Raw genomic sequence first — 19,922 nt, 5'->3', positions numbered from 1 at the left:
CCTCTGGCACCCTTGTCATAGGTTCGCCATCACGGATATAAGGAGTGACTCCAGATAGGTTGTTGTGTGCCACGTACAATAGAGGGCGCTAGATCTGAGGTGCAATGCACCAAGAAATTTATATATCTGTGTTTTGGCAGGATCCACTGAGCAGTCTGACAGTACAGAAGACCAGATTGACCCCAAACTGGAAAAAGCCATTAAGAAGATGAAAGCTTTGGATGAAATCTTACAGAAAAAAATAGCAAAAGAGAAAGAGGTCAAAGCTCAGGGTCTGGAGATGAGAAAACAACTCTGGGAAGAACTCCAGGTAGTGAATAGTTTTTGTTTTTTTTTTTAAAATGTAGATTATGAGCCCCATATAGGGAGCACAATGTACATTTTTTTTTCCTATTAGTATATCTTTGTAGCACGGGAGGAAAACCACACAAACACGGGAAGAACATGCAAAATCCTTGCAGGTGTTGTTTCTGGTGGGATTGGAACCCAGGACTCCAGTGCTGCAAGGCTGCAGTGCTAACCACTGAGCCACCGTGTTGCCCCGGTAGTGAATTGTACCCAGTACAACAAAACTAGAATGTACAATTGTGCTGGCCAAGCAGTGGAGGGGTCTGCCACAATATATGCCTGCTCCTGCTATCCCACCAACCCTGAAAGAAGATAGCACGCAGTGACCCTAAGGAACTGGAAGATCCCTAATTAGGAAGTGGAGGGAATTTGGTGACCTAGTACCCCCTGCTTAGTCATAGCTAGGCAATTACAGATGTCCTAATCTCCAGAGGGCCGTCATTCCTGTTTGGGAGCCCCCCATAGCTGTAGTCTTACTGATCTCACCAGCATGACACAAGCCTGAAGACCTCTCACCACAGGACTAGGGGATTCGGCCTAGAAGTAGGGTCAGGCTCGTGTTATACTGCTGAGCTCACTCCATCATGGTAATTGGTGGTGATGGAGAGGTAAGTTAAGGGCAAGGAGAGAAGAGATTTTCTGGAAAGAACTGTATTGTTCAGAATATTCCTGAAATAGCCTTATAGCCAAGCAGTAGTAGAAGACCAGCGATAGCGGGGACTTTGTAACTAGTGGAAGGCCGCTGTCTCTACAGCTTTTATTCCAAAAGAGTCATTCACTATATGAAGTATCCAGCAACCCCCCCCCCCCAAAAAAAAAAAAAAAAAAAAAAAAAACTGACGTGTTGTATTTGTTTGCATAAGTTTTTGCATAATTGTTTAAAAAAAAAAGACAGATTTTCCACCTAAAATAAATAATATATATATATATTTTATTTTGTATTCTATGATTTGAATAGGAGCAGAGCTGTTTCCTCTTCCTGTCCACTGCTGCAGCTTCGGGGAGGCCTGTCTGCAGTTCAGTTGTTGAACTCGCACCAGTGAGATATTGATGGTCTACCCCATGGATTAGTCATCAGTATGAAACATGCATTAGGGGCTCAAAAACCCATTTAAAGGGATCCTATCATTGGATAACTTTTTTTCTGGCTAACACGTAGAAATAGCCTTAAGAAAGACTATTCTTCTCCTACCTATAGAAGTCTTCTCTGCACCGCCGTTCAGTAGAAATCCCAGTTTTCTTTGGTATGCAAATTAGTTCTCTCGCAGTACTGGGGGTGGTCCCCAGCGCTCAAACAGCACTGGGGGCGTCCATAATGCTGCGAGAGAACTCTCCAGCGACGCTTCTATCTTCTTCTGGAACGCCCTCTCCCTGCGTCTTCTTCCGTCCTGGGTTTCAATCTTCTAGGCCGGGGCACGAGCCGACTGCGCATGCCCGGGCCACAAGAAAATGGCCACTTACTCAGCTGTATAAGTGGCCATTTTCTTGTGTAAGCAAGTTATTTTGCAGCATTGTGGACGCCCCCAGTGCTGTTTGAGTGCTGGGGACCGCCCCCATGCCCTGAGAGACTTCATTTGCATACCGAAGAGAACCCGGATTTCTACCGAACGGCGGCGCGGAGAAGACATTTAAAGGTAGGAGAAGAATAGCCTTTCTTAGGGCTATTCCTATGTAAAATAAGGGTGTCCAATGATAGTATCCCTTTAAGACTAAGACCCCATGAGACATCCCACAGTAAAAAAGCACTGCAGGAAAAACTGTGGTGGCATCACATCATGTTTCTTCCCGCAGTGCTTTGGACAGAAAGTTTGTGGAGTTAATCCCCGGATTTTCTGTTACAATTATACCTATGGAGAAACCGCTGGCGTTTCCGTAGGTATAATTGACACGTGCTGGTTTTGGAAATCGTTGTGTGTCTGCACCACGGTTTTACCGCGAGCATGGGATTCGCTAGAGTATATTCATTCCTCTTGTAGCCACTACTAGGTTTGGCTCAAAAAAAACGCTGCAAAATCTGGTACAAAAAAATCAGCGTTTCTGCAACATGGGGCCTCAACCTAACAGAGTAGCATGGCTCCTTGGTAGTAGGCACCAGTGATGGTTCCAGCTATGATGTCCTCCTGTATGTATAGACTAATCTATAATAGTCAGAATAAGTTGGGTCTGTCACATTTGTTTGTTGTTACCGTTTTTGGTCACAGATGTCTTAGTTTAGCTTTCTACATGCCGTATCTGTCAGATCAGCTCTGCACATGGATACTATGTGATCTAAAACATGTTCACACTATCCTGATATTATACTTCTCTTTTGTCAAGCTTGTGTCACAGCAGTCTTCAGCGCGCAGCCATGAGGAGAATGTGAATACTAACAAATATCTGGCACTGACTCCGCAGTTGGAGGACCCTGAAGGTAAGTTGTGAAATAATAAAGCTAGCCTGCAGTCACAGCTGAAAACAGGTATGACCGTTGTTCTTCTCCTCACATTGGTTTAGGAAGCAGAGAAGTAGGCTGCTGTATGCCGTAATAATGGCAGTGCACAATAATATAATCCGTATACCCATCATTTCTATAGGGCTGATACTTTGTCCGTGGACCCTATAACTTGGATGCTGAAGGGCAGAGAAGGGGCAGTGGGGCCTGAGATTAGTATTAGTGACTATAAGGGCGTACACCCGCCATATGCGCTCAGTGTAATACCTGCAGTGAACTCCAGTGTATAGCATACCATTTTAAAAAGCGATGCATAGGATACAGTGGTGAAAGATCTATACCAGGCTATGTGAATTTTTTTCAGGAATCAACTGTACAAGTAAGGGTGGGTTCACATCTGCGCCCCGGTCTCCGCTTTCAGGTTTCCGTCTTCTGGACAGGAGACAGCAACCGGTAGTCAGTTTTCAACCTATTCATTTGAATGGGTTTGCAAAGTGTCCGCCTGTGAGCGCCTTCTGCCTCTCTGCGGTGAAACCGTTTTTTTTAACCAGACACAAAGTCGGACATGCAGGACTTTGTGTCCGGTTAAAAAAAAAAGGTTTCGCCGCGGAGACCAAAAAATGCTCACGGGCAGACACTGACTGCCGGGTTTCGATCTCCTGTCAGCAGACAGAAACCCACAAAGTGGAGACCCGGTCTACGCTTTTAGGTTTCCGTCTTCTGCTGACAGGAGATGGAAACCCAGCAGACAGTGTCCGCCCATGAGCGTTTTATGGTCTCTGCGCGAAACCGTTTTTTTTAACCAGACACAAAGTCCTGCATGTCAGACTTTCTGTCCAGTTAAAAAAAACAACGGTTTTGCTGCGCAGACCACAAAACACTCTCGGGCGGACACTTTGCAAACCCATTCATTTGAATGGGTTTGAAAACTGACTGCTGGTTTCCTAAAAGCGAAGACGGGGCGCAGGTGTGAACCCACCCTAACTTGTGTACTCAAAAAATAAGTCATGCTGGATAAAACAATTCTCCTGCGTTGCCTTAAGGCTCGGGCACCATGTGGCGTAAATTCCATGGAACAAATCACTGCGTTTTACAGTCGAAGCAAAGTGGATGGGATTCTAGCAAATCCCCTGCCCACACTACGGTAAAAACTGCACTGTGGACATGCTGTGATTTCCAAAATTGCTGCCACGTTTTTTTTCGCACAGTGCTTTTTTGCTGCAGGACGTCACGTGGGGCCTTTTCCTACAGGGGTTTTCTGGTACTTTTAAATGGATGACCTATCTTTAGGATCCTTGGGGTGTCTGACACTCAGGACCTTGGAATCAACTGTTTGAAGCGGCAGTGTTCACTTCTACTTCGCAGGCCATATGGCCTGCTCGCAGCTCAGTCCCATTCAAGTAAATGGGACTGAGCTGTTATGTAACGCACGTCTGCTGCACAATGTACAGTGCTGTAAGTACTGAAGAAGCCGCAGCATTCAGCCAAAAAGCTAAGGATAGTTTAAATCTGTAAGCTTGGATAAACCCGTAAATTGGAAAGGAATACGAGAAAGCCAAAATTTTTTTAAAAAATGTTCCTTAAAGGTTCTTAAAAGGAGACTGTCACCAGGAAACTCAAATCAAACCATCTTTGGGCATTGTAGGGGACATTATGCTGAGCACCATCATGCCATAACATGCACCATTCCCTTGAAATTTTTAGAAATATCTGTATCCAGGTTTTATATACAGAGGTTCTGACATATCCAGCTAGTTATGTTCATTGGTCACATGGCCTGCTCGCAGCTCAGTCCCATTCAAGTGACATGTACAGTGCTGTGCTTGATAGATACCAAAGAGGCTGCAGCGCTCACTGGAACACAACCAGGGGGCATGCGGGTAGCTCATCAGTTAGTAAGCTCCCTTTAACCCCTTCCCGCCGATGGTAATTTTGATTTTCATTTTTCGTTTTTGACTCCCCGCCTTCCAAACCCCAAAACTTTTTTTTATTTCTCCTCTCTCAGAGCCATATGAGGTCTTAGTGTTTGCGGGACAAATTTTTCTTCATGATGCCGCCATTATTTATTCTATATAATGTACTGGGAAGCAGGGAAAAAAATCAGAATGGGGGGGGGGGGGATTTGAAGAAAAAGTGCACTTGTGCAATTTTCTTATGGGTGATTTTGGACACAGGGATATCTAATGTGTATGTGTTTCACAGTATTTAACTACTTTTATATGTGTCCTAGGGAAAGGGGGGGTGATTTGAATTTTTATTATTATTTTTTATTTTTATTTTTTTTGGGGGGGGAGTCTTAAACCCCAGGGGGTGTGATCACTAATGCAATGCATTACAATGCTAATGCATTGCAAAATACTGGGGCTTCTATTGCAGGCTACATAGAGTAACCTGCAATAGAATCCATTGAATGACAGGCCAGGGAGCCTTCACAAGACTCCCCGCTTTTATGGCATCACAATCCCAGACCCGGGTGCCGGCAATCACTGGGAAATGGCGCCTCAGTCAATTTTAAACTAGGAGCCGGACTGGTTAATGCCCTGAACAGTGTGGGCACCGACAGGGGGCATTAGTGCTGGTTGTCTACTGTATAAAACATTAGACACCCGGCGGCCATTGCAGCTGCCCGGGAACCATAGTTAAACACCCAGCATCTGCTGTCCTAGTAGGTTGTTTGTAGTGGTAGTAGAGCCCGTTGTGGGCCCTGGTAGACGGAGTTGGTTCCCCGTCTCGGTGCCGCACATCACTCCCCCCGCAGTATTGTATTCTCAGGGCATTGTACTTTTTACTTCATCATGATTGCCCAGCAATGTTTGGTTCATTTCATGAATGTGTTCCCTGTAGGCCTGAACACCTGCCAAAAACTGTGGAAAATGTGTCCTGGCAATGCGTTGGTGCAGATCGGAGATTATAGACTCTTACACTTGACAACACTGTAAACTCGCTTGGAAAGTCATGAATTTTTGGAACATGCACAAGGTTTGGGATGGGGGCAGAGTTACTATGGCAGCACCCATGTCAGCAAAGGATGTTGAAGTTTATGCAAACCCTGCCTGACGGACGTGTACTGGTGCCGGAGGAGTGACCATCTAGTGAGCACTGTAGATAGCTATCCTGTAAGTCAATGTCTGATCCATTAAAGGGGTTTTCTGGACTAAAAATATTGATGATCTCTCCTAAGGATAGGTCAGCAATGTCAGATCAGTGAGAGTCCGACACCGGGGACACCTATGAATTAGCTATTCTCAGCAACTGAGACTAGAACAGGAAGCAGACAGCGCCGTTCTATCTAGTGGTCAGAGTAGGTACTGCATGATCAGCTCCTATTCACCTGAATGTAAACCAAGCTGCCCTGACTCAATTCATTCATTGCACAGAAAACGGCGCTGTCTGCGTCCTGCTCCATTCTCTGTGCATCAGCTGCTGGATCCTCAATGATCTGAAATGCATGAACTAGCCTTAGGGCTAGTTCACACGGGGCAAGAGGGGGTGGATTTTGGCACGGAATCCACCTCAAAATCGCGGCATGCAAAGTGGATGGGATTCATGCGAATCCCATGCCCACTTTGCGGAAAAAATTGCAGTGCGGACACGCTGTGATTTCCAAAAACGTCTCGGTTTTGAAAATCACAGCATGTCAATTATATCTACGGAAACGCCGGCGGCTTTACCATAGATATAATTGTAACAGAAAGTCCGCGGAGGAAAACTCTGTGAATTTTCTATTCAAAACGCTGTGGAAAGAACCGTGATGTGTTTACGCTGCAGTTGTTCCTACAGCGCTTTAGTGCGGCGGTTCCGGCCTTAAAGAGCTTCCTAACAGGACTAGAGATTGTAACTAAACTAATGGACGTCTATTTCAGAGTTTTTTCTCCTATCCAGCTGGTGAACCTACTCAGTACTGGGGAGCATGCTCTTGTCCCCCTCCCCCGTATAGAGGGTCACAAGTATAATTTGAGGGTGGGAATAGCCACATAGGCAGAAATAATTCAGCAATTCTCAGATACTAAATAATAGTGTCAATAGTGCCCAAATAAAATAGTGCTACCCCCATTGCCCCTATTACAGTACAAAGCGCAGTTCAGTCTCATTGTACGGGATCAGCTGTAGCGCCGCCATCACTGCGTCAGACACATTGCAAAATAGAGGACTGAAACTGGGACAATTGGACAATGCCAAAAAATCTCAAACTGTCCTTCTGTATCTTACTGTCCTCTTGGCATGTGCCGATGTTCCATCTATTTACTACTCTGCCATTCTACTGTATTATGTGATGAAGGGCTCATTGTGCCCCCAGGCTTAGCTAACCAGTTGGGTTTGCAAAATCTGCGACCCCTGCTGCTCCGCATACCATGATGCGTCAATCAGTTCGCATAAAAGACCAGTAGATGGCAGCATCAGCTCACATAGTAAAAGTCTCGTGAAAGAGACACCAGCAAAACCGAGAGCTTGTGATATGGGTCTGTTCACGTGGTGATAGGTTACTGGTTTCATTCTCTTCTTCCCATACGTTCCAGTATAAATCCATTGACAAGCCTTGGGTTTAGCGTTGTATTGTGTACGTCCATTCAGTTGCTGGTCCATTAAACATGATGATGGTGAACGTCCCTGAGCCGCTCTATTCACCTCCACAAGTTTCGGCCTCGCACCGTCTTCCCACATTTCTGTACAAGCCGCACATTCCTGTAATATAGGAGTAAATTTCATATTCATGGGAATGTGTTGCATCACGTTGCAAACACTTTATTTTTGCCCCAATAATCTCACCCTTGTCTGGAACTATCTGTCCTGACCTGAGATTATCTTGTTCCTTTGTAGAAATAAAATTTAAGAACATACGTCGAAATAGGCAGCGAGCAGGGGTTTTCCTAGACCTGCATATTAATAGGTCACTCCGTGTCTAAATAAAACCACCATACAATGTACAAAATAATGCCGCCAAATATCACAGCTGCCTAGTGCCGGTTATAGGTTTTTTCAAAGGGAGTCTACTAACATCAAGATGGCTTCTAAACCAGGGGTACATTTTTTTTCCTCTTGTCAAGAAAACAAACTTTTATGCGGGGTACTTTGGTCAGGATTTTATCCGCCTCAAAGTCCTGACCAAAAAGACAGCTCCTTTTGAAATCAATGAGAACAGACATGCTTATTCTTCAGGCGGAGTCGCCTCACGAATCCACCTGAGGACACTCCCTCCTCCGGACTAGGCCCATTCATTTGGGCCTAATCCAGAGCGGAGTTCGCGTGCAGTGCACCGGCATCTAGGTTCCGGACCAAAAAACCCTGTGTGAACCCGGCCTTAACCTGTATATAAATGAGCTGTACGGTGCATCGGGGGTGTGGCCATGTCAGCCAGAGACAAATTGGGCAGTACCCTTCTCCTTTCATTTCATTGGACCTGCCGCAGATCGCTGAGTCCTGTGTTTTGGTGCAATGCCTGAGCGGCCTCTCCAGGATTGGCGTGCCAAGTACCCCAGTTGTCCTGATCGGTGGTTGCCTCAGCAGTCTGATCTACAAGTTACCCCTATCCTTTGGATTTGGGATACATTTGTGTTACCAGAAAACCCCTTTAGGTCACAGTCAGGTGTGAAGTCTATGGAATTTCCCTATACAAAGCGGTATGGACGTCTATGGTCAGATTCCCAGGTCAGGAATTCTGTCAGAATGTGACAATTCTGAGTAAGAGGTGGGAGCGAAGTCTGGAACAGAGCCAAGGGTCATAAGAGGAGGGCTGCCAGAATCTGACAAGTGTGAGGAAAAGATGGGAGCATAGTCAGAAGCCAAGTCAAGGGTCAGAGCTGGAAGAAGAACAAGAAGTACCAGACAAACAGTCTAAGGAGTCAGTAAGGAGTCAAGATCAGGAACGGTAGCACAAGGAATAAGAGTCGGTAAGAGAAATACACAGTCAGCAGGTAAGTGACTGGCCATACACATGAGATTAATGGTGGCAAGACTGACCTACCAATCTGATATGTAGGGGATCTTTTCAACCCTTCCCTCGTAGCAGATATATCAAGTATGCCCAGAGCCTTCCCAACATCACCTGGAACCTCGTACATGTTAGGAGATAGCTAGGGGTTTCTTAGGAACAGCACCACTCTTGTCCGTTGGCCAGGTCTGGTATTGCATCACAGGTAAATAGAACCAACACTAAACACCAGACCCTGCCGTCTATTCTCATGGAGCTCCTTTGTGAATGTAGACTGTGAGATCGCTGTAGAGCGTACACCGGTTTCTTACGTTGCTTTTGGCCTGTTTCAGCTTTGATTCTTTACCAAGTTGCTATCTAAGCATGCAGATAAACTCCTCAGAAAGTGAAAGTCCTCATATTTCCACATGTTACACCTCCTGTCTCCTCTACGCATTATCTCAGGTACTTTATGGTAGAATATTTCTTGTATTTGGCAGTGAGGATTATGTGTAAGGTCTTCAATCATTTCCTGCTTATTCTACTAAGTCACTCTCTGTGTCTTCTAGCAATCTCTTGAGATGTGTCTTGGCCCAGTATATCTTCTTTCTTCTCTTTTCTGGATTTGGTGCACTTTGATGACTTGTCACCTCTTTAGACATGTGTAGGCTACTCTGGAGACACGTCAGTCTAAACGGCTTCTCTCATCTGAACAGCATGTTATAGATGTCATCCGCTCCAGTGGTCAGCTGATACTTGTATTTTTCATCCCCCAGTAATCTGTTATTATTAGTGTTGGGGGATATAGTAGTATTATATATGAATAAGCCTGTAGTACAGAGCATGTAATATAAGGGTTAACACTTCCAGTCTCAGCTCTAATGGATACTACAGTGGCAGCAATAATTCTTCCCACCGCAATCCAAAATGTGCCCCACTGGCATACACTGTGCCCCTCACTGACATCTACAATGGTCTTCTGAGCTTTCCACATTGCTCTACATTTGCATACGCTGTGCCCTCCATTGCCATCCACTGGGTCTGCTTTGTCATCCACTATACCCTCCACTGCCATTCACTAAGTCTTTCACTGTCGTCCACTATGCTTTCCATTGTCATCTACTGTGCCTCCGCTGCCATCTGTTACGCCTTTCACTGACATCCACTATGCCCACTGCCATCCACTATGCCCACTGCCATCCACTATACCCACTGTCATCCACTATACCCACTGTCATCCACTATACCCTCCACTGTCATCCACTATGCCCTTCACTTCCATCCACTATGCCCTTTACTGCCATCCACTATGCCCTTCACTGCCATCCACTATGCCCTTTACTGCCATCCACTATGCCCACTGTCATCCATTATACCCACATTATACCCACTGTCATCCACTATAGCCACTGCTGTCCACTATACCCTCCACTGCCATCCACTATACCCACTGTCATCCACTATATCCACTGTCATCCACTATACCCTCCACTGTCATCCACTATGCCCTTCACTTCCATCCACTATGCCCTTTACTGCCATTCACTGCCATCCACTATACCCACTGTCATCCACTATACCCACTGTCATCCACTATACCCTCCACTGCCATCCACTATACCCACTGTCATCCACTATACCCACTGCCATCCACTATACCCTCCACTGCCATCCACTATACCCACTGTCATCCACTATACCCACTGCCATCCACTATACCCTCCACTGCCATCCACTATACCCTCCACTGCCATCCACTATACCCACTGTCATCCACTATACCCACTGCCATCCACTATACCCTCCACTGCCATCCACTATACCCTCCACTGCCATCCACTATACCCACTGTCATCCACTATACCCTCCACTGCCATCCACTATACCCACTGTCATCCACTATACCCACTGCCATCCACTATACCCTCCACTGCCATCCACTATACCCACTGTCATCCACTATACCCACTGTCATCCACTATACCCACTGTCATCCACTGTACCCTCCACTGCCATCCACTATACCCACTGCCATCCACTATACCCTCCACTGCCATCCACTATACCCACTGTCATCCACTATACCCACTGTCATCCACTGTACCCTCCACTGCCATCCACTATGCCCTTCCACTGCCATCCACTATGCCCTTCCACTGCCATCCACTATACCATCCACTATACCCTCCACTGCCATCCACTATACCCACTGTCATCCATTATACCCACATTATACCCACTGTCATCCACTGTACCCTCCACTGTCATCCACTATGCCCTTCACTGTCATCCCCTATGCCCTTTACTGCCATCCACTATGCCCTTCCACTGCCATCCACTATACCCACTGTCATCCATTATACCCACATTATACCCACTGCCATCCACTATATCCACTGCCCTCCACTATCCACTGTCATCCACTATGCCCTTCCACTGCCATCCACTATATCCACTGCCATCCACTATGCCCTTCACTGCCATCCACTATGCCCTTCACTGCCATCCACTATACCCACTGCCATCCACTATACCCACTGCCATCCACTATACCCTCCACTGCCATCTGTTCCACCTTTCACTGTCATCCCCTCTGCCTTCACCATCCACTAAGTCTTTCACTGCCATCCGCTGTCCGCACTGCCGGTCCCAATGTCCTCTATTACCACTGCCACTACCACCTTTGTCAGTCACAGCATCCTAGTCAAGAAAACTAAATCCTAAGCAGTCCCCCAGTGCTGTCCTCCTCTGCGCTTTCCCAATGCCAGGTTTATACCCATGTTATGTACATTTGTGGATACGTATTACACGGCTATTCTGTAGGCCACGTAACTCAGGGTGACTCCTAATATTCTTATTATATACAATGGGGGCCATTATCTAATATATAATAGCCACAAATCCCCTTCCTAACACAGGAGGTTTAGATGGCATTAGATTTGGGATTATGGATCAAAGCGTACGGAAATATTTTCCCTATAAATCTTCTCACTTTGATAGCTTGCACCTGGATCGTCTGAAAGGGTTAACCGGAGTTTAATGAATCCGTAACCTTATATTGTCGGTCTTGGATGAGCAGTCCACATTGTCTCCACCTCCTGGCAACCTGGTGCGGCAGATAACATGGAAGCCGGGTTCTGTCGTGGAGCCAGGCTTGGCCCAGTCCCAGGGTTGCCGGCCTCCTATGCGAATTTATTTTTTTCTGACATTGTGGATCTGCGTTTTGTAAAATCGTTCTTAGATTGCGTTTCCTTTTTTCTGAACAGGATTCCTTATAAAAGCCCTTTAAGCTACTAGATTTCCTTATAGAAAACCTTCAAAATGAGTTCTCGTCCTGAAAATTGGAGTCAGGTGACTAAAGTGAGTGCTCCATTGTGCGCCCGTAATGTCGATCCTTATCAGTATACCAAAACAACATTCCATACGTGCCTGAAGGAGGCTACATACAGTACGCTACCTGCACATGCCTAGGGGTACGGGTTACCTCCGAAGATTTATTCCTGCTAAATCTGCATCCACAGCAGTTTTGGAGTCAGAACTGAGTATTTTAGAAAAATAATTTTCTATGGCAAACAGATATTTCGGTGACATTACAGATGGGTAGGGGGCTTAAAGAGTATTCTGATTATTTCAAGTTACCCTCTGTCTACAGTATAGGAAATAAAGGAGTATTCCGGGACATATATATATATATATATTTATATATATATATATATATATATATATATATATATATATATATATATATATATATATACATATACATATATATTTTGATGACCTATCCTTAGGATACCCAGGACCTCTACTGATCAGCTGGTTAAAGAGGCCACTGCGGCTTCTCCATTGAATATCAAGTACAGTGCTGTACATCATAGGGACTGTGCTTGATATTACTGCCCAGTCCCATTCACTTCAGAGGGACTGAGTTGCTGCTATATCATGTGACTGATGAATGTGACATCATGAGCACAGGGAAGAGGCCACAGTGCTTGTTAGGAATGCAGCCTCTTCAAACATCCGATCGGCGGGGTCCTGGGTGTCAGGCCCCCACTGATCCTTAGGGACATTGGGACCTATTCATCAGTTTGTAAGGCCAAGAAAACCTTTAAAGGGATCCTATCATTGGATACCCTTTTTTCTGACGTAGGAATAGCCTTAAGACAGACTATTCTTCTCCTACCTTTAGAAGTCTTCTCCCCGCCGCCGTTCGGTAGAAATCCGGGTTTTCTTCGGTATGCAAATGAGTTCTCTCGCAGCACTGGGGGCGGGTCCAATTCTGCAAGAGAACCCTCCAGCGACGCCTCTGTCTTCTTCTGGAATGGCCTCTTCCTGCGTCTTCTTCCGTCCTGGGTTTCAATCTTCTAGGCCTCGGGCAGAGCCGACTGCGCATGCCTGGCCCACAAGAAAATGGCCGCTAAACAGCTTACTGAGTAAGCGGCCATTTTCTTGTGGCCGCGGGCATGTGCAGTTGGCTCTACCCAAGGCCTAGAAGATTGAAACCCAGAAGAAGAATTGCAGAGAGGCTGTTCCAGAAGAAGACAGAGGCGTTGCTGGAGAGTTCTCTCGCAGCATTGGGGACGCCCCCAGTGCTGTTTGAGCGCTGGGACCTGCCCCCAGTGCTGCAAGAGAACTCATTTTCATACAGAATAAAACCCGGATTTCTACCGAACGGTGGCGCAGAAAAATCATCTACAGGTAGGAGAAGAATAGACTTTCTTAAGGCTATTCCTATGTGTTTGTCAGAAAAAAAGGGGATCCAATGATAGGATCCCTTTAACTTGATAATTGATCCAGATTCGACTGTTAGAGCCCCCATCAGTCACAAGAATGGGTGTTCCATCCCCACACGTGAATGGAGCGGCAGGTCGAGCATTCGTGTTTCTGCACTATTCATTCCCATAGAAGTGAATTGGATGGCTGCACATGCATGATTAGCTACTTCATTCATTTAGAGGTACAAGGGCCCCCTATTCTCCTGATTGGTGGTTGTCATAGTGGTCGAACCCCTACAATTGACAAGTTACCTCCTAAATAAGCGATGGTACCCAATAAATAAGCCCCATTAGTGATCCAAAGCCCAGCAATTACGTCCGTTCCAACGAGTAAACCATTCCAGTATCCTCCCCCTTGGTCTTGACTGAATGCTCCACAGTTCTACAGCTTCCCTGGAGGCTTTGGACTCGACTTACATTCAAGAGCTCGAACACTTGCCAAGATTGGAGCCGCCCTTTGGGCACTTGTGACCTACTTTGGCAAATTATCACCTTGTGCAAAAGGGCCTTCTCAAGGCACTTTGTATCATAATCTGGCATCCATGTCCTCCTATGAGAGTGGTAAATCACTGAAACTACTTCTGCTTTTATTGTTAGGACCTTCTATTATGTAAATGAGGTGACTGCTGCAAAGAAAACCCCAAGAGAATTAAATGTCAGACTATTATTATGCTTAGTAGACAGAGTGAAAATTACAGGATATAGTACTTAAAAAAAAAAATAATAATAAATAATAAAAATACATATAGTGACATGGAAAATGAATAAAATGGGTATAAAAATATATTAAAATATGTTTATTAGAACTTTGCTTAAAAATAGGTAATTTTTTTGGTGACACATTTCATTTAATAGGTTTGTTTTTATAAAGACAGTCTGTTGTTCAGCCGATCACTCCCGGCGATCAGTCAGTATTGTGGAGCTAGTGATAAAGCCGCTTTAGGCTACATGCACATGACCAGGACCTGATTTATAATTTGTTGATGGTTTCTTCAGTCTGGGCACTGACCAGTAAAAGCTAGGAGCTTATGTATAGGACCATAGAAATGAATGGGTCCGTCAGGGGCGTAACTACTGGGGTAGCAGCGGTAGCAGAGTCAGTCCAGCCGGTAACAAGCCCTACTTACTTACCAATGACATGACCGGGGCCTGCGTCCATATGCATCGCGCTCAAAAATACGCGTGTTAAAAAAGCTATTGAACTCAACGGCTAACTACATTTTACACATTTTACAAAATGAGCGGAGCGTTACATCGTGTGAAGGCAGCCTAACGCTGTTTTTTTATGTTTTTATCTCCCCCTGGGTCTCCGATTATTATACTCTGGGGTTTGAAAAGACCACCAGTATAATAATTGTTCATTGGTGTCCACAATGGAGCTTAAAACTGTGTGCAGGGGCCACTATGGGACATAATACTGTGTGCAGGGGCCACTATGGGGAATAATACTGTGTGCAGGGGCCACTATGGGGGAATAATACTGTGTGCAGAGGCCACTATGGGGGATAATACTGTGTGCAGGGGCCACTATGGGGAATAATACTGTGTGCAGGGGCCACTATGGGACATAATACTGTGTACAGGGGCCACTATGGGGCATAATACTGTGTGCAGGGGCCAGTATGGGGCATAATACTGTGTGCAGGGGCCACTATGGGGCATAATACTGTGTGCAGGGGCCACCATGGGGGAATAATACTGTGCAGGGGTCACTATGGGGGATAATACTGTGTGCAGGGGCCACTATTGGGGATAATACTGTGTGCAGGGGCCACTATGGGGGATAATACTGTGTGCAGGGGCCACTATTGGGGATAGTACTGTGTGCAGGGGCCACTATGGGGGATAATACTGTGTGCAGGGGCCACTATGGGACATAATACTGTGTACAGGGGCCACTATGGGGCATAATACTCTGTGCAGGGGCCAGTATGGGGCATAATACTGTGTGCAGGGGTCACTATGGGGGATAATACTGTGTGCAGGGGCCACTATTGGGGATAATACTGTGTGCAGGGGTCACTATGGGGGATAATACTGTGTGCAGGGGCCACTATGGGGGATAATACTGTGTGCAGGGGCCACTATGGGGGATAATACTGTGTGCAGGGGCCACTATGGGGCATAATACTGTGTGCAGGGGCCACTATGGGGCATAATACTGTGTGCAGGGGCCACTATGGGGCATAATACTGTGTGCAGGGGCCACTATGGGGGATAATACTGTGTACAGGGGCCACTATGGGACTTAATACTGTGTACTGGGGCCACTATGGGGCATAATACTGTGTGCAGGGGCCACTATGGGGAATAATACTGTGTGCAGGGGCCACTATGGGGTATAATACTGTGTACAGGGGCCACTATGGGGCATAATACTGTGTACAGGGGCCACTATGGAGGATAATACTGTGTGAAGGGGCCACTATGGGGGATAATAGTGTGTGAAGGGGCCACTATGGGGGATAATACTGTGTGCAGGGGCCACTATGGGGGGATAATACTGTGTGCAGGGGCCACTATGGGGGGATAATACTGTGTGCAGGAGCCACTATGGGGGATAATACTGTGTGCAGGGGCCACTATGGGGGATAATACTGTGTGCAGGGGCCACTATGGGGCATAATACTGTGTGCAGGAGCCACTATGGGGGATAATACTGTGTGCAGGGGCCACTATGGGGCATAATACTGTGTGCAGGGGCCACTATGGGGCATAATACTGTGTGCAGGGGCCACTATGGGGGATAATACTGTGTACAGGGGCCACTATGGGACTTAATACTGTGTACTGGGGCCACTATGGGGCATAATACTGTGTGCAGGGGCCACTATGGGGAATAATACTGTGTGCAGGGGCCACTATGGGGTATAATACTGTTTACAGGGGCCACTATGGGGCATAATACTGTGTACAGGGGCCACTATGGAGGATAATACTGTGTGAAGGGGCCACTATGGGGGATAATACTGTGTGAAGGGGCCACTATGGGGGGGATAATACTGTGTGCAGGGGCCACTATGGGGGGATAATACTGTGTGCAGGAGCCACTATGGGGATAATACTGTGTGCAGGGGCCAGTATGGGGCATAATGTAAAGCACCATGGAATCCCAAATGTAAAGCACCATGGAATTAATGGTGCTATAGAAATAAATAATAATAATAATAATAGTGCGTGCAGGAATGCAGGGTGGGTGGGTCGGTTGGTCTAGGTCTTTGGCGTTGGTCGGGGGGTGGATCCCATGTCAAAAGTTCGCCATGGGCCCCGCCATTCCTAGTTACGCCACTGGGGTCCGTATTGTAGCCATAATTGCGAGAAGTATACTTGAAACAACTACAGTCGTGTGCATGAGGCAGTCGTGTCTTCTTCTGGCGTCACATTGGCTGAAACCTCTCAAAATCTCTCGGTCCGTCTGATAATTTTCAGGTTGTGTGGATCCTGTTATTAGAGCGGTGTATAGGAAGCTTCTTGCAGTTGCTATGTACAGATACTTACGGCTTTGTTTGTATGGGAAAGCACGCACAGATCACTAAAGGAACTTCTCACAGCGGCAGACTGTGTGTATTGACCAGTAGGTGTTAACTGGACAATCTTTTACAGGTTTCCAAGGAAAAGTAGGGTGTTTGACATTTTTGGCTAATGCTTAGTTTATATTTCCATTGACATGTGCGCTCCAATGGCCCTTGAAGCCAATCCGTCTTGTGCCACCTGTTTTCTTTACTTCTTCCCACCACCGAGAATGTTTGAAGTCAGCCATTGTTTGACTTTCCTATAGTCTCTCCCACTAGCGCCTTCTTAGGCCTTCGCTTCAGGTTTTAGGAAAACTTATTATTGTCTTTAGTGTGCCATGTTTTTTCCAAGTGGATTTATCTCCTCTGTTGTAATGCAGTTTTGACACCATTTTGGACACAAAAGTATGGTATACCATTTTTTTTATAGAATTTTTTATTTTTTTTTTCATAGTGGTGTCTATGTAAAAAGATGACCATCTATTTGCGTCCTTTTTTTCTTTTTTCGCATCTATTGAATGTATATGAAAACCTGATCTGATGCTAAGGGTAAGTTCACACAGAGATTTTTGGTCAGGATTTTGAGGCCGTATTTGCCTCAAAATCCTGACCAAAAAGACGGCTCCCATTGAAATCAATGGGAACCGGTCAGATGTTTTTTCCAGGAGCCGAAAAAGAAGCGAGATGCTCATTCTTCAGGCTGTTTCGCCTCACGATTCGGCCTGGAGACACTCCCTCCTTCCAACTAGGCCAGTGCCCATGTGGGAGCGTGGATCATATACGCGGCGCTATTTTGCGGCTGTCATTTTGCGGCGGCCGCAAAATAGCGCCGCGTATACGGTCTCGGTTCCCATTGAAATCAATGGGAGCGTATACAGCCCGCAAAAGCTCCCACGGCGTCTACGTGCCACATTACATGCCAAAAGACATCGTGTGAACCCGGCCTTACAGTGATCTCACGATTCCTTGAAATGGCGAAATAATTCAAGGAATGGTATAGGCCCACCTGAGTGCTATATGATAGACCTGTATATAGCACTGCAGACTTATATGTTACATGTACAATATTTGGAAGGCAGGGTGACCTCCTCTGCTGCTGCTGGTTCCTCTCGCCTGCCATCTTGTACTGGTGTATTATGTCGCATATGTCTTGCTGTATCGATCCCGTTCATTCTTCTATTACTAGGATGTTGGTTATTTACGATTTGCAAAATTCTGACAACTGTTCTTCTGCATTGTTTTTGCTCCTCAGGAGATTCCATTGTCTTTGAAAAAATATTCCCTCCATTGTTTTCCACTCAACTTCCACCTGAAGACGATGAGGAGGACCTGGAAGACTCTCCAGGTAACCAGGATCATTGCATGGCAGGACAGGACCTACAGGGTAACCTATATAGCCACTTGTCTGCAGTCCCTGCTATAGCACTACACGGGGACATGGAGGAGGATTTTGACAGCGGAATCCACATCATAATCCTCCTCCATTCAATGTCTATGTAGACTCCTAGCTTTTTTTTCTTCTAGCAGAGAAAAAGATGCGACATGACCTTTCTTCAGGCGTTTTCCGCCTATAGAAAGCAATAGAAGTGAATGGGAGGCGAAAACCGTGCGTTTTTTTCCGCGCGGTTTTTTGCAAAAATAAGCGGCGCTTTTTTTTTGCAAAAAACGCACGGAAAAAAACGCAACACGGTTTTTTTCAGCCCATTCACTTTACAGGAAGGGAAAACAGCCTGGCTTTTTTATAAGCTGTTTTTTTTTTTTAAAAAAAAAAAAAAAAAAAGCTTGGCAAGGTCCAAAAAAAAAGCTAGCACCCTCTGATGTCGGCTCATTAATTCGAGCTGGCTGCGGAGGGGAAAGCCACGACCGCGTGGCAGGCGGGTTTTGACCTGAGAGTGACGCATCTCGCCGCGTCTCTCGGTGTCAAGACCCTCCCCACTTCCCCAAGTGTGAACAAGCCCTTAGTCTATGTAGACTGCTAGCTTTTTTTTTTCTAGAAGCGACATGACCTTTCTTCCGGGGGTTTTCCACCTGGAGAAAGCAATAGAAGTGAATGGGAGGTGAAAACCGCACTTTTTTTTTTGCAAAAATAAGCGATGCGGTTTTTTCAGCCCATTCACTTTACAGGAGGAGAAAACAGCCTGGCTTTTTTTTTTTTTTAAGCTGCTTTTACAAAAAAAAAAAAAAGCTTCAAAAAAAGCTTGGCAAGGTCCAAAAAAAAGCTTCCTAATTAGGAAGCTTTTTTTTCCGGTGCCAAAATAAGCCACACGTTATTTACATGTGAACTAACTCTTAGGGTTGGTCTACACAAGGTGGAATTTCCATCATGATTCGTACAGTGATGAGTGTAAGATTTGTTGACCATGGTTTTCACCCACGCTGCTCTGAAGAAGGGAAATCTAGGCAGTAGAAATGTCATACCGTGGCTAAAATCCACACCAAAGGTCAGTTTCCATGCAAAAAGTTCCCACAGCATGTAGATAAGATTTGCGCACACCCATCCCATTGTCTGAAACTGTATCCCACCATTCTGGGATGTGTAGGCTTGCCCTTAAAGGGATTTTCCCACGAAAGCAAGATATTCCCTATCTACAGAATCGGTGTGGGTCCGACCACTTAGACACCCACTGATCCGAAGAACAGGGGAATAGCTTGGTTATCTCCGGTGCTACCATTGAAATGAATGGAACAATGTGCCCACTGCCTGATCTAGGGAAGTGAATATATATCTTCTTTCTGTAGGAAAACCACTACAATGTACAGATGTGTCCACCCTTACAATATTGTCATATTCTAGCAAAACCCTTAACAGGGCTACAGTTCACAATTCAACCCACGAGTGGCCACACATAGGCTTATACAGGATAGACAGCTTGTGACAGAATATCTGAAAGTCACGTTGTTTTGAAAAGCTGATCATCTCACGAAACACATGTATGTCCAACCATGAG

General features: G+C 45.8%; 1 protein-coding gene across 1 annotated transcript in view; it reads left to right on the top strand.

Moving 5' to 3' along the window:
- FSIP1 (fibrous sheath interacting protein 1) overlaps positions 1-19,922 on the top strand; it is a 47,013-nt gene that overhangs the window by 8,628 nt on the left and 18,463 nt on the right. The window contains exons 6-8 of the mRNA XM_075281077.1: positions 141-310; positions 2,665-2,758; positions 18,230-18,319. Of these exons, the coding sequence (XP_075137178.1) occupies positions 141-310; positions 2,665-2,758; positions 18,230-18,319 (354 nt within the window). The remainder of the gene's footprint in view (positions 1-140; positions 311-2,664; positions 2,759-18,229; positions 18,320-19,922) is intronic.

This window comes from Leptodactylus fuscus, chromosome 7, assembly GCF_031893055.1.
Source record: "Leptodactylus fuscus isolate aLepFus1 chromosome 7, aLepFus1.hap2, whole genome shotgun sequence".
NCBI lineage: Eukaryota > Metazoa > Chordata > Amphibia > Anura > Leptodactylidae > Leptodactylus > Leptodactylus fuscus.
This window is presented reverse-complemented; position numbering and strand designations above follow the sequence as displayed.